Here is a 13,956-nt window from a genome sequence, read left to right as displayed (position 1 = left end):
GAGCTTTCTGTCTAGTGATCCTGCAGCCCACAGAGGGCAGCATCTTGAGACATCTGCACAGCCATAGTGACCCATGGCCCGGGGAAGCATGCAGGGCTGAGGGAGATGAGACAGACAGTGCTTCCAAGAGGCTAACGAAGGTGGAAGTGGCACTCCCTGGGAAGGAAGGGCACGCAGAGGACAGCTTAAAACCTGTTGCAGACCTGGCAGTTCCTCAAAAACTCAAACACAGGATTAATAAGGGACCCAACCACCATATCCTGAGGGCTACACCCCAAGAACTGGAAACAGGTGTTCAAGCAAAAACTTGCCCATGACTCTTCCCAGAGAGACACAGCAGCCAAAAGGTGGAAATAACACTAGTGCTCATTCCAACTCAAATGCAGGAGAGTAAACAAAACATGCTAAAACCATACAGTGGAATATTGCTTGGCCATAAAAAGGAACAAAGCACCAATATATGCCACAGAGTGAAGGAACCTTGAAAACATGCAAAACAAAAGAAGGCAAATGTAAAATAAAAAGTCACATGTGATATAATTCCATTAATAGAAAATATCCAGAGTAGAAAAACTCACCGAGCTAGCAAGCAGATTAGCGGTTTGCAGACAGGAGGAGAGTGGAATAAAAGGGGTTCAGTGGGTGCAAATTTCCATGTAAGATGCTAGAAAGGTTGTGCACCTTTAATGGAAGTGATAGTTGCACAGTGCTACGAATGTGTGAAATGCCAGGGAATTGTACACTTCTTTAATTTTTATTTTTGCAATATTGGGTTTTGAAACCAGGGCCTTCACACTGAGGCTCTTCACCAGTCTTTTTTTATTTTGAGATAGGGTGTCCCTGGACTGGGCTGGAACTTTAAATCCTACTGCCTCAGCCTTCCAGGGTGCTGGGATTACAAGTGTGCACCAGCACACATCTGGCTCAACTGTACACGTTTAAAAGGTGGAAATGGTACATGCTATGTAACGTGCATTAAGGCATCACACTCCCACTCTAGCTTAGGGAACAGGGCAGCCAGACCTTTACCCTGGACTGTCCTTGTCTCCTCCCTCCCTTCTTTACCTCTGTGGGTCACACGGCTCCTGCCTCTGTATACAGGAAGGATAAACCAAATAAGCCAAGTGTCAGCTCAATATAAATTACAGCAAGGGAAAAAAAGAAACAACTTGATGCATGGCCGAGGATCTAAAAGAGGAATGTCCACCATTGTTTGTGATTATGGATCACATCACAATCTAATAGCAATTTTTATTTAATCAATAATTTCCATGCTGAACAGACAGCCCTGTTACAGAGAATCGACAAGCTGGTACTGATAGCGACAAGCCTTGTTATTAATCTTTCCTGTGCCGGCTTATCAGCCCCAACTACTGTAAAAGGCACCACCAAGATGGATTTTAGAGGCTACCTCTTTCCTCCCCCCGCCTCCTTTGTTTTTTCTGCCCCTGCACCTTTTCATGTAATGTAGACTCCACATTTATTTGCCTAATGTGGGGCTTAGGCGGCATTAAAAAGGCGGCTCACATTAAGCAGTTTCACAAATCAGGAGGACCTAGACCATTGCTCAGGGTTAGCCATTATAGGCTAATAAATCATACTTTCTCTTTGAGTTGTCAATCGCCAAAAAAGCTTTGTACAAGCTCTGGCATCTGTAATTCCATAAAGGCTTTTCATCTTGAAATAAGATGCTCTGGACTGATAACAGGAATAATCCCTTCTTGATCAAGAAAAAAATCTGCATTTTGCCAATTAAAGCTGCTGCCAGAAGCCAAATGGCTCAGTGCTGACGCTCCACTGAAGTTTATCTCTGCTAAACACAAGGAGGAATACAGCGCTTCGTCTGCAGTATGGTTACTTTATCTTGTAGTAGAAAGTACACCAGGGAAAGGTGTGAGGGCTTTTACCACCTTCAGGAAAAGCCACTGGAACTGTATACTTCTCCTGAACCAGAACTTTCCCCTCTGGCCAAGACAGCTGTGGGGACATGTCATACACGCCCACGCATAAGGTAAAGAAACTCCAAGTCTGCTAACGCTCAGCAGAGGAAGAAGATGAGACAAGGGATGTAAGGGGCACCCACCAAAGGGACTCTGAGGATGCAGCAGACAACAGCAGGTACAGGTTTGTTATCCTGATGAGGAAGGCACTTTTGGAAAGCAAGCTTATGCCTTCATAGCTGGAAAACAAGGTGCACCAAGAAAACAAAACACTAGACAAGGAAAAATGATAATAATGTCTGAAACACCACTATTCACTGGTCCTAAAAATGGAGATAATCTCCGTCATGTGTTGGTAAATGCTCAGAGCAGCAGAATCTCAGGACCCTTCTACAATGAGCCTCATATCACACAAGCAAGACGCTAATCTCACCCCTACTACCCTTCCAACTTCCATGCAGACATGCTTTGGTTCTACCATTTGGCCTAACTTACCATTGGTGGACCAAAAAGTATAAAGTGAGTCACTGTATGCTTAGATTCCTAATCCAAGGAAATGTCAACAGCTTAATAGCCATTATCATAGGTAAAATTCTCCTATGCTATTAACTCCTTCTGTTGTCTTTTCAACAGAACACCGAACACGCACCCACAAGATCTTGCTCTGCCTAAATCCACCTGTTTATTCAAGGTCATGTCCAAGTCGAATATCCACAGCTCCTCCTTTCTTTCATTCCTTCTTCTACCCGTTCACCTTATTTGTTTTTTCCCTTCCCTGCTCTTACATCTGTAGTGCACATGGCAACCTGCCCTGTTGGGACCGACATAAAGATGAGTTTATCCTCTTGTTCTCCCCAGTGCCCTTGACCCCACGTCCCAAGGTCTGACATGCACTAGGCTTTTTGCTTCTAAACCGAGTAGTCCTGCAATTTGTGTGGTAGCCAAAAGGTGGTGGTGATGTGTTGTAGTCGATCCATGACATGTTTGTTACTCTTATTTAATTTTCATAAAGTCTTTTTAATCTTTCCATTCTGCAGTCAGCTTTTTGTTTGTTTGTTTGTTTGTTTGTTTATTTATTTAAAGGATTGAATCTAGGGGCTCATGCATGCTAGGCAAGTCCTCTGCCACTGAACTATATCCCCAGGCCTGACTGAGTCTATTATTACCACTGCCCAGGGATTGCATTTTCCCTCATGTTTGAATAATGCTCTCCAGTTTACCTAGCACTTCCATTGCATGATTTCATTCTATCCTCATAAGCAAAAAACAAATTTTAAAAATTCCTTGAGGAACGAGATCTATTTATAGATGAGAACCTGAGAATGACATTGGAGGGTGACTCAAAGTCACACACAGTTTTTGATCAATATAACAATAAGACAGATCTCAAAACACACAGTCCGGAGCTCTTCCCAGACCCCATTCACTGGGGATTGGGTGGGGTGATTTCAGTTTAAGGCCTTGGCCTATATGTAGTCTTTTGAAGATAAAACACTCACAGTCCTCTGGCTGACATTAGTCATTCTGGAGAAACAATTCACCCACGGCAGTATTTGGCTAATCCCACAAAAGCCTAAACGTCCCCGAATCTTCAAAAAGTCCTTGCATTAGAAAACTGAAATTGCTTTCTGTTCCTGGAGTTCTGTTTTATGTCAAATCAAGGGCCTGATCTCCAGCCCTGCTTCTCACAAGTTGGAGTCTGAGTGACTTCCCTTGGGCTGTAAAGAAAAAATGACAGGGCTTCTCTACCAAGAAAAAGGGCTTGGCGGGTTACAGGTCTTGCTGAGACCTACTTCCCTTGGCAGTAATGGCTTCCAAGCTACACTCTGCCAATTTATACACACACACACACACACACACACACACACACACACACACACACACCCCAGGTATATATTTGAACAGCCCTTTGTTAGGAACTTCCTAGTCAAGTTATTTTTCCTTTTTAATTTAGACATTCTAAAGTACACATAAGTAGGAGAATTTTTTCTTTCAGTCACTAATACACACAGAGATATTGTACATATGACAGTTGCAAAGACATTTTTGATTGTCACAATGGCGGGTGGGTATCACTGGCCTCTAGTGGGTCAGGTCAAGGCTAGGGTGCTGGGGAACAATGCACAGCACAGGCCCTATCACAGAGAATGGTATAACCCAGGAAGCTGAGGTCCATACACCGTGGCCTAGGTTCATCACTGAACAATCTCCGGAAGCATGCCAGGCCTCCAACACAGGGGTAAGGATGAGACTATGAATCTCAATGAAACAGGAGCAAGATCAAGGAGGGTCCCTGGAACACTCCAATCTTCATTCTGAGGGCTTTCTGAACTGGGACTCCGAACACTACCTTCAAACAATCATTAATTTCACGTTGATGTGTTCGCCTAAACACTATCTGAATACCAACCTAAAACATGCTTCTGACAAGGGGATGTCACAGAGCAACCTCTAAGCACCTTTATATGTTTCCCTTTTATAAGGAGAATCACTAGCATTTTATGGAATATTCATTTTGCAGCTAATTCCCCCAGCAGTTTGATAAGGTCAACATTATGACTGTTTTACAAAAAGAAACTCAGGATAAGAAGGGTAACACATGTGTCCAGATCTCAAAACCCAGGTCTCTCAGCTTTGCAAGACAATAGTAAAAAGAAAAGTATTCTTGCAGAGAAGATGCTGTTTCTTTTACTGCAACAGCAGCAGCAGCAGCAGCAGCAGCAGCAGAGTTTATTTGTATGACTTGCTTTGACCCCACTCATACTTTCCAGAAGACTTTTCAGGTATCTCCCACCTCCTGAGCCAGAGCCAGAGCCAGAGCCAGAGCTTGAACTACACCAATACTGCATCACTCTGTCCTGCTTCACCCAGTTTGCTGTGCTTTTCCTTCCCTATTTTCTTCATCCACTTGGACTGAGCAGTCCCTGAGGGCCCAAATCATGCTATTATATGCCCACCCAGTGCTGAGGCTGTGAGTTCCACACTGTCCCCAGCCCTTTGGGTGCTGCCAGGGCTTTGCCTATCTTCCAGTAAATAGCTGTTGCACCAAAGGCTGATCTTCTAGGTTGGCTCCTGGTTTTCCTAATAAATGCAAGACTATGCAGCAGTGTCTGCTATAGGTAAGTTTCTTTAAGTGACCTGCCTCATCCAGAATGACCACGGTGACCTCTTGTATAACAGCATCCATCCCCAGCATTCTTGGAGATGAATTAGCAACAGAATCCAGAATCTTATCTTCAGGGTCATTCTGCATCAATCAGCAAACTTTCAGCAGGAAAATGCTCCCAGAATGGCTGAATCACTGACTCAAGTGAAGATTTTGATGAAATATTTCAGCAGATATATACAATGGTGAGCCAACGAAAATAATTAATGAGATGTGATTTAAAAAAAAAATGGTGACCTTAATTTAAAAAAAAAAATCTTACATTAAAAGACACATTGCCATTAATCCCCCCAAAATCCTCCCCTTCACTTCAGATGCACTTATCCCATTGTTCTTGACACTTTTTGAAGCAGTTCTGGAAGACCTCTTTCATGAGAGTCTTTAGTTGCACTGCTATGGCTGCTTCCATGTCCTGAACTGATTCAAAATATTTCCCTTTCATGGTTACTTTGACTTTGGAAAGAACTAGAAGTTGCACAGTGCCAGATTTGGCGAATAAGGTGGATCTACACTGTGGGATGAATCTGTCTTTTTCACTGGATGCCAGATGGCAGCAGCATTCACCATATTTTTGATTTCACCTTGTATAGGCATTCAGGGAAGACGACTTCCAGAACGGCTTCAGAAAGTGCCAGGCAGGATGGAATCAGTGTGTTTGAAGTGAAGGGGACCATTCTGAGGGAGATTAATGACAATGTGTCTTTTATGATAATAGATTTTTAATTAAACAGTGTATATTTTGGTCATATCTCATACATTACCTCTTCCTAAGGCCCCACCTGACTGCGGCCCCACCATTCTCCCTCCCACATTGAAGAGGGAGAGAAAGCTCATATAGCACTCCAAATAGCTGCCGTCCAGTGTGGCACTTGTGATGAAGCCTGTTTGCTCTCCTTGTTCTAAAGACATTCCTGTTCAACACTTTCACTTGCTTTGACAAAATCTGAGGTTCAAGGAGCTGAAATGTCTTAGCGGAGCCCCATTCATCAGTTGTACACCAGGCACGAGAAGAGGGTCTCCTGGCTTCAGTCAAGTCTACATGGCAGATGAGCAACAATTAACACAAAATAAGCCTTTGAGCTAACACCCCAGAAGGCACAAAGACCGTCAGACCGACTCCATTCTCCTCCCCCACTCCAGCCTGCAAAAAACAAACACATAAAACAACTGGAGATGGAGTGACCTCCTTCAGACCCCCTGTCTGTTTCTCATTAGGTCTACTGCATGTGATCTCTGCGTGGCCTTGGACATCGGGGACAGTGTTTATTTTCACGGCTGTTTCACAGTATGATAAGTGAGAAAATAACGTCCCAAAGGGTCAGATGGTTCGGAGGAGGTCATCCCGAGAGTCAGGGCAAAGATGGGGCTGCCACTCACAACTCCAGCTGGGCCTGGGGGTGCTTGAGCTGGGACCACACAGCCCTCACACACTAGCCCTCCATTCTCTCCGCGGAGTGTGTTAGTGGGAGCAATTTTTGCAGGTGCAATTTAGTCAGCGGATTCACAAAGAACACGATCCTTAAGGCAAAATTGTCAAAGGATGGCTTTGAAGTTTGTCGTTCTTCGTCTATATTTTACATGCCATGTCTCCAAATAATTAGAGTAACTAAATTAACTAGCAACTCCATGTAGAGGCAAATAAGATCAAAATCTCCACTCATTCGTTTTAGGTTTTATGTGCACACAAAACTAATTTCTGCCTCCTATCTGAGACCCCCATCACATCTTAAACCCAATTTTCTCCTAGGTAAGGACTTACAATGCAACTTTAGTAAAGGGATCAAAATGAGATGGGAAACATTTAAAATGCAAATTTAAGATCATGGTATTAATATGAAAATAATGTCTTCACACTCTCACTTTCTTGTGTTTCTACGGATACATCAATTCTTCACAAATTAGATGTGCTTCCTTTATATCTAAATCTCTATGACATTAAAAAGAAAGTCCTTACGTTTTCATGCTGCTGATGTATAGAATATGTTTCTAAAAGGCAGGAAAGGTGATTATAACTGTATTCTTTGGATAAAGGAAACTTCAGCCTGCTTTCGGAGATCAAAATTTGCTGCATATGAAAGCATTTAAAATCCAAGTAGGTGGTTAATCACTCCACAAAAAGGGGAATTTTTGACACCGTGCTTAACAGATACAAATGGAGGATTAGAGAGACTGAAATGCCACCCAGTTGAAGCTGGGTGCTGCTATGAATACACTCCACGTTCTGAACAGTTCAGCCTCCTAGGGAGAAGTTAATATCCCCCAGTGTAATGGTCAGGCCCTCCACAGGGCTCTTCCACAAGAAATCATGCTGGGGAATAAAATTACTGGAAAGAATTTCACTTTTAAAAGACCATTGGGAAGATTTTTATACGTGTTATTTCTTCAACAGACACGAAGGGTGCAATGCCTGGAATTGAGGGCGAAGCATTGTAGGGATACAGCCAACAGGTGGAAAAGAGGTATGGTGACCCCCGCTGTTGCTCTCCCTTCAGATCTCAGCTGTGATGTTTTCAAGCATAACCAGGCACACAGCAGTGGGGACTCTACTCGGAGCTGCACATTCCTCACATTTATTCCTTCTTCTCTTTCCAGAGAGCCTCACAAAACATTGGTGGAGAGAAGATGTCATTCACGACCGAAGTGTGCAAGGTTCAGAGAACCTGAGATGAACTTGTGCGGCATGGGATGAATATTTCAGATGCCTCAACATTGAAACAGTCATAGATGGAACTTATGCTGGACAAAATTAAAACAAGGGGGCAATGGACCTCGTGAGTCCGGAAAGTGTCTCTCCTTCACGTGAAAAGCTTGATTGAGCTGCTTTACATAGTAACACAAGCTAAGTGAAATAGTAGAAGAGCAGCAAAACCAAAGCCAAACACACTTTGAAACTGATACTAACTTTGAAGCTGACTTTCAGAAGCACATTAAATTTAACATTCATGTGTTTTTTAATAGAAGGCAAGCACAATAAAAGGAATCTGGTTAACTTGAAATTAAACAAAAATGTGGATTTTCCACTTACTTTGAGATGTTAGAATAGTCATCTTTCGGGGGCAAGAGAGAATGCTCGCATATTGACCAATCAATAATAAATTTGGTCAATCCAATGCTGTATACATAAAATTAATTTGCGTACAATGCACCCATGTTGCTTTCTTATTCCAGCCTGTTTTAACTGACACCAAGACAGGGACAAAGCTCTACAGAACTCAGCTAATAAAAATATACATTGACCTTCTTAGCTTCTGGTCCTGAAGGTAAATGTATGGCAAATTTAATACCAGCTTGAGAGCAGTAATAATTGTACTGTTAGAAAGTGTAATTAATTAAACAGCCCAGTGGTAAAGATCCCAGCAGCAAGCCTGGAACAAAGACCGACTGCAACAGCGCAAAGACTTGAACTAAAGAGGAAAAGAAGGAAGAGATCGCATTTAGCCCATGTACGCAGACAGTAATGGAGGAGGTAATCTCCTCAAGAGTACACGGAGCGCATTATACTGGAAATGAGACTACCTGGCAGGCGAAGTCAGCCGAGTTCCTAATTCTCCTCTTCAACTTTGTGATTTGCTAATGTGAAACACATGTCTGCCTTTTGCACCAAGTTCAAATAACTCCGGAATTCCAACTGTGCAGCTCAGTGACTGAACCAGAACAAGGGGAGAACTTGTCAGGATTTAAGAGCTTTCAGCAAAGCCCTTCAATTGCAGCCAGCACCCTATTCCAGGGAAGGATATCAATTATAGATAGTGACCTGCTTTAGCAGGCAGTCGGGACTGTCAGACACTAGATAGACAACCATGAAGAATCATGAATCTTTCTATTAACTGTAAGGGGGGAAAAAAGAATGGGTCATGGCTATAAATAAGGCAGAGAGCCGAATGGTTTAACACCTTGCCGCTTGGTTGTATGGGGCATGAAGATTCAACTAATTCTCAAAACCTCTTGCCAAGTGAAGTCACAGGATCAGAAATGGTTAATGCCTGTCTCTGTCCCTAAAACGTGCGCTTTGCAACTGGTATTTATCCCATCTGCCACCAGAGTAATTAGCTGGATTTGAAGTAGCTCTTCCTTTAATCCACAAAACAGGAAGCACCTCTTCCATACCAGGCCACTGCTAATGCTACCAAATACACCCAAGAGAGGGAAGATACCTGTATATCCTGCAATATGAAATCGTTTCAATGTACAAATTTGGGATTTCTACACTTACGACACTTGTAAAAAAGGTGAAATATAAGTGACATGAACTAGTGCCTTTATTTGTGTTGTTGTAAATTATAATTTTTAGTTCACTTAATTAAATGCAGTTACTCATAATTTAGCACAGATAAAATTCATACCATAATGGTTAACACATGGAAATTTCTTCCAATCATGACAGGAATTTCTTCTAGCTGATTTTGGGGAAAAAAATGCCGCCTTATATATGTGCATTCATATTTTTTAAAAGGTACTTTTCCATAAAACAGAAAAACATGGTAATTATTCAGGTGGTGGCTTAAGCAGGCTTTCTTTAAAATTATTCGGAATTCTTTATGAAAACATCACAAGGACTTTTTGCAACTAAGATTAAAATGAAATACCTGCAATATTCACTGTCTTATAAAAACAGCTTTCAGATCACTGAGGCAAAGCAAAGGTTAAATTGCTCTCACATCCTAAAAATGTTACCCTAAACCTGGCCGTAAGGAGCTCCACTCATTAGAAATCTGGACTTAACAAAGCTCTCATTTCTCCCCGCATCCATTAATGATCACACCAGTGACACAGCACTCTTCAGAAACTACAATGACTCAGCCTCTGAGAATTTTTTTTCCCTCACAATTTTCTTTTCAGTCCTACAAATGGAACCCAAGGCCTTGTACATGCTAAACATGTGTTCTACCACAGAACCACACCCTCAGGCCCTTGGACCCTGCCGCCATTTTTATAGGACAGAAGCTTTGACACAAACAATGCTCTTTATTTACTCTGTTCACTAATTATATCACTGAGAATATTCATAGCATATGCTTGCTATTCTTTGAGAGCATTTCTTCATATTAAAAAAAAAATTTCCGACTGTCCCCACCCCATAGTCTTACTGCATCTTTGTGTTTTTCATTAAAGTAGTCAGCAAGAATAAAGGACCATTAAATCAAACGTGGTTTTAAAATAATACTTGCATCAAATTAAAGAGAAAAAAAAATCAAATTATGCTCATGGAAAAATTTGAAAATATACCTTAATTAAAAACATTTGCCTTTCTGGGGTTTTTTTCTTCTGTACTCCGAAACCTATAATTCTTCGCGTACAATTACAAAGAGACATGATTAGCAAAGAAATGGGAGGGGGGGCCCCTGGTGATGCTATAGTAAATCCTCAAAACATTCTGTATGTAACAGTTCTCACCGCCCGGCGAGCTGTGTACTTCACAGCGCTTTGTAACTGGGGTACGGAGAGGTACATTGCAACAGAGACTTCAAAAGCTCACGAAACCTATGAAGCATGTGAGAGAAACTTTATAATTTTCGTGTTTAATCCAAATGGAAGAGAATTATCAAGACAAGGATCATCTAAAAATACAAAATAACTGTAAAAGAATGGACAATGAGAGAGAGGGAGGAAGAGAGAGAGAAACAGAGAGAGAGAGAGAGAGAGAGAGAGAGAGAGAGAATGTATGTGACAGGTAATCACAACAAGGACTGCTCTGGCAGGTTTTCCATCCTATTAAAAGCTTAAGAAACTGCCCTTTTAGGTGAACCATCCTTCCGGCTTTCATAGGACCACTCGCCTCAGCAGAGAAGTTGTCTGAGCCTGTATCTGTTTACTCTGGATGCTCTAAATGGCCTTCCACATCCGCGTCTCTTGATTCTACCAGCCAGGGAGACTACATTGGCCTTTGAGGAACTGCCAAGTCCTATGAAGCACCAGCAAAGAGGTATGGGCAGGGCTGGGGCTGACCGGTATTATCTGAACAACAGAGGACAGCTAGAGAAAGACATCTGGACCTGGCTTGGTAAGAGAAGGTTTGGTTTTCAATCTGACCACTGAGCACACCATTAAACACATCTCAAAGCACATGTAATTGTTTCCATGAAGCTATTAACCCCACAGGACTTGCCCTCAAGTCAAAAATTATGTTCACAGTTTATCCCAAACATCTACACAACTTCATAGAGTACTAATTGCTCTATAAAATAATGAGAAATTTGTAGGAGGAAAAAAAAATACATAAAAAGAAATCCTCCACTCCTACAATTTTTTCTATTGTTCCTGGGCCTTGGAAGGGAAGGCAAACTTGGTTAAAAGGTTAATAATAATTCATGTCCAGCTTACTATTACTCAATAACCATCAAAGTCGCTAACTCAAAATAGTGTTTGCTGGCTTACAGGATCAGAGTCATTACACTCTCTATTGAAGACTTTATTGAATTTTACACTAAGCTTTAGCTGACTGAACAGGTCAAGCACTGTGGCTCAGAGTTTTCTTTATTCTCAAAAAGTCATAAAGCGCTTTCTAGTCTGCAGCACTGCTAGCTAAGAAACCCGACCCCGCCAGGGTCAGAGAAGCTGACCTCCACAGGAAAGGTCACACAGCCCACAGCCGAGGCCAAGGCCCGGAGCCCCGGGCACTTACGTGCACAAGCTGGTCCTGGGTGTCGAACTCCCTCGTGCAGCCCTCCCAGTGGCAGTTTGTCTCGTAGATGACTTCAGGCTCCTGTTTGCTTTCATCTTTGTCTCCTTCCTCCTTCACCAGGGTTGTTCCTTCTGGCTGCTCCTGAAAGGCAGGATATGGGGGAAAGGGGACACAGAAGGGGGAAATCAGGCACAATGGGAAGCAAGGGAAGAAGAGAAAGTAGCAACCTGCTTTAGATTTGCCTTCCTCCTAATTCAATTCTTCAGCAAAAGTAAAACAGACCTCAGGTCTACCAGCTGGGTTTTGTGAATGGAAGAAGTCAAACACCTGGAGTCATTTGGATACATTTTTTCAGATTTCCCAAACATCCCTTCTGAGATGTTTTTTTTTTAAGTTGTGATTCAAAGTAACAGCCCAAGTCATAATGATGACTAAAAAATTGAAGGCTAACTTTGCTGCCATGAATGTAAAGCTGAAAATAAACTAAAATGTCATCTTAGAAAAAGAAAAGCCCAAGCAAAAAACAAACATAAAAAACCCGTAAGAAAAGTGGACAAAGACAGGTCCTTCTAATTTTTTTTAGTTGTTCTAATGCTTTTAAGTGTATTAATTTGCCTACTTTTATATTTATAATTCAGAAACTGGCTCATGAGTATTAACAATTTCATTTTCCCTGCTGTTGGAGGCACTTTGTGAACTACTTAGAGACAGTATCTTCCTGGTTCAGCCTCCAGTCTTCAAGATCAGAGGCTCAGGACCCACAGCATCTAATGCTCCAGGGCATAGCCCTGTAGTCCTTTCTAGCTCTTCTTCATGTTTCACTTTTTGTTGTATTTTGCAGTGCTGGGCTTTGAACCCAAGGCCTCCTGCTTGCCAAGCAAGCGCTTTCCCACTATCCTGCCTCCCCAGCCCACCTTTCTAGTCTTCTATCCAGTTTCATAGCACTGCAATACAAAGACTTTCTAGAATTCTGGATAATAACTTGATGTGTAGATGTGAGTTCTAATCCAGGGTCAGATGATAAAAACTATACACACATTAACGTGAGAACAAGAAGGTGGTTTTCAAGCAAAATACAGGAGGATGGATTTCGAAATCCCTATCACCAGCTCATTCCATTGTTACAGTTTTCACTGAAAAGGAAATTTTGGATAAAGCAGCCTTAAATTTGGGCTGAAGCAAATTAATGATAGCAAAGACTAAGATCCCATGGATGTCTAGTCACTTGTCCAGCACCTATTTTGGAGAATAAGCATCCACTGAGCTACTTCCTGTTTCAGAAGGAAGACACCCATGCACCCGTGAGATGGCGTTGCATGCACAACCTACACATTCTTCAGCTGCACCCGGATCCAAGAGACCAGCAGCTGATTCCAGAACCTAAGTAGCATTAGGTTAGTTGTGCCTCCATCCCTCCCAGCTTTCCTCAAAAGTTGGAAGTAGCAAAGAAAGAAAAAAATGAGAACATGACCTGAGTAGGGAACATCACTTGCTCTGCCCCAGCTTAAGTTTGGAGCCAGAAAATCACTCTTGTGGCCAAACTCTAATGAGTCATCGGATTCCCTGTGCTGAACTCTATGAAGGAATAATTGTGTTATTGTGCATTGGGTGGCCTATGCTGAATGATTCTTGGGGCCTAAACTCCTAAGCTGTCTAAACCATCAAGAACATGTACGCCACACAGCTTCATGAATTGCTCCTGTTTGGTTTTGAGCTAGACAATCAAATAATTACTCTACACACGGCCTTGCATCTGTCACATGGGCTATGACCATGGCTGAAAATGCCCCAGTTGAGCAAGGCTTGGAGTGAGGGGAGGGAATGGGGTGATGGCTCCAAGACGCCAGTCAAGGAAGAGCGGAAGTACTGGTAGCACAGCCTGGGGCTCCTACCTGCTGTCCCCGTGCCCCTGGGCTGGGGAGGTCTTCGTCGGGCTTGATCTTGGACCGCTTGTTGTGCATCGGGTCGCCCGTGCTGCTCACTGCAGACTCACTTGTGGGTTTGTTCTGCTGGTCACACATGCAACCCAAGACAAAAATTAGGTTTTGATCAATGAACAGGACCGTAATTAAAACCTGCAACTCAAGACATCAGGCTTACTTGGCCACAGCGTAATGACTGAAAATGCCCCAATCCCCTGGAAACAAATCAGAGTGGGACGGTGCATGCACAAGGCTGCTTATTTTTCATTCATGAATATAAAACCTCTGTGGGTTTTGACAGCGAGA

General features: G+C 42.5%; 1 protein-coding gene across 3 annotated transcripts in view; it reads right to left on the bottom strand.

Annotated features, from left to right (window-relative positions):
- The window catches only part of Gli3 (GLI family zinc finger 3), a 277,128-nt gene that overhangs the window by 52,965 nt on the left and 210,207 nt on the right, over nt 1–13,956 (bottom strand). For 2 of the 3 annotated variants that reach the window (XM_013521254.1, XM_013521256.1), the window contains 2 exons: nt 13,621–13,737; nt 11,729–11,869 (listed from right to left, as the gene is read on the bottom strand). In XM_013521254.1, coding sequence (XP_013376708.1) covers nt 11,729–11,869; nt 13,621–13,737 — 258 coding nt within the window. The remainder of the gene's footprint in view (nt 1–11,728; nt 11,870–13,620; nt 13,738–13,956) is intronic. The other variant, XM_013521255.1, reaches the window with a different exon arrangement.

The sequence above is a fragment of the Chinchilla lanigera genome, unplaced genomic scaffold (genome assembly GCF_000276665.1).
Source record: "Chinchilla lanigera isolate Chin_1 unplaced genomic scaffold, ChiLan1.0 scaffold00059, whole genome shotgun sequence".
NCBI classification, from domain to species: Eukaryota; Metazoa; Chordata; class Mammalia; order Rodentia; family Chinchillidae; genus Chinchilla; species Chinchilla lanigera.
Note: the sequence above shows the minus strand (reverse complement) of the source record. Positions and strands in the feature narration are given on the sequence as shown.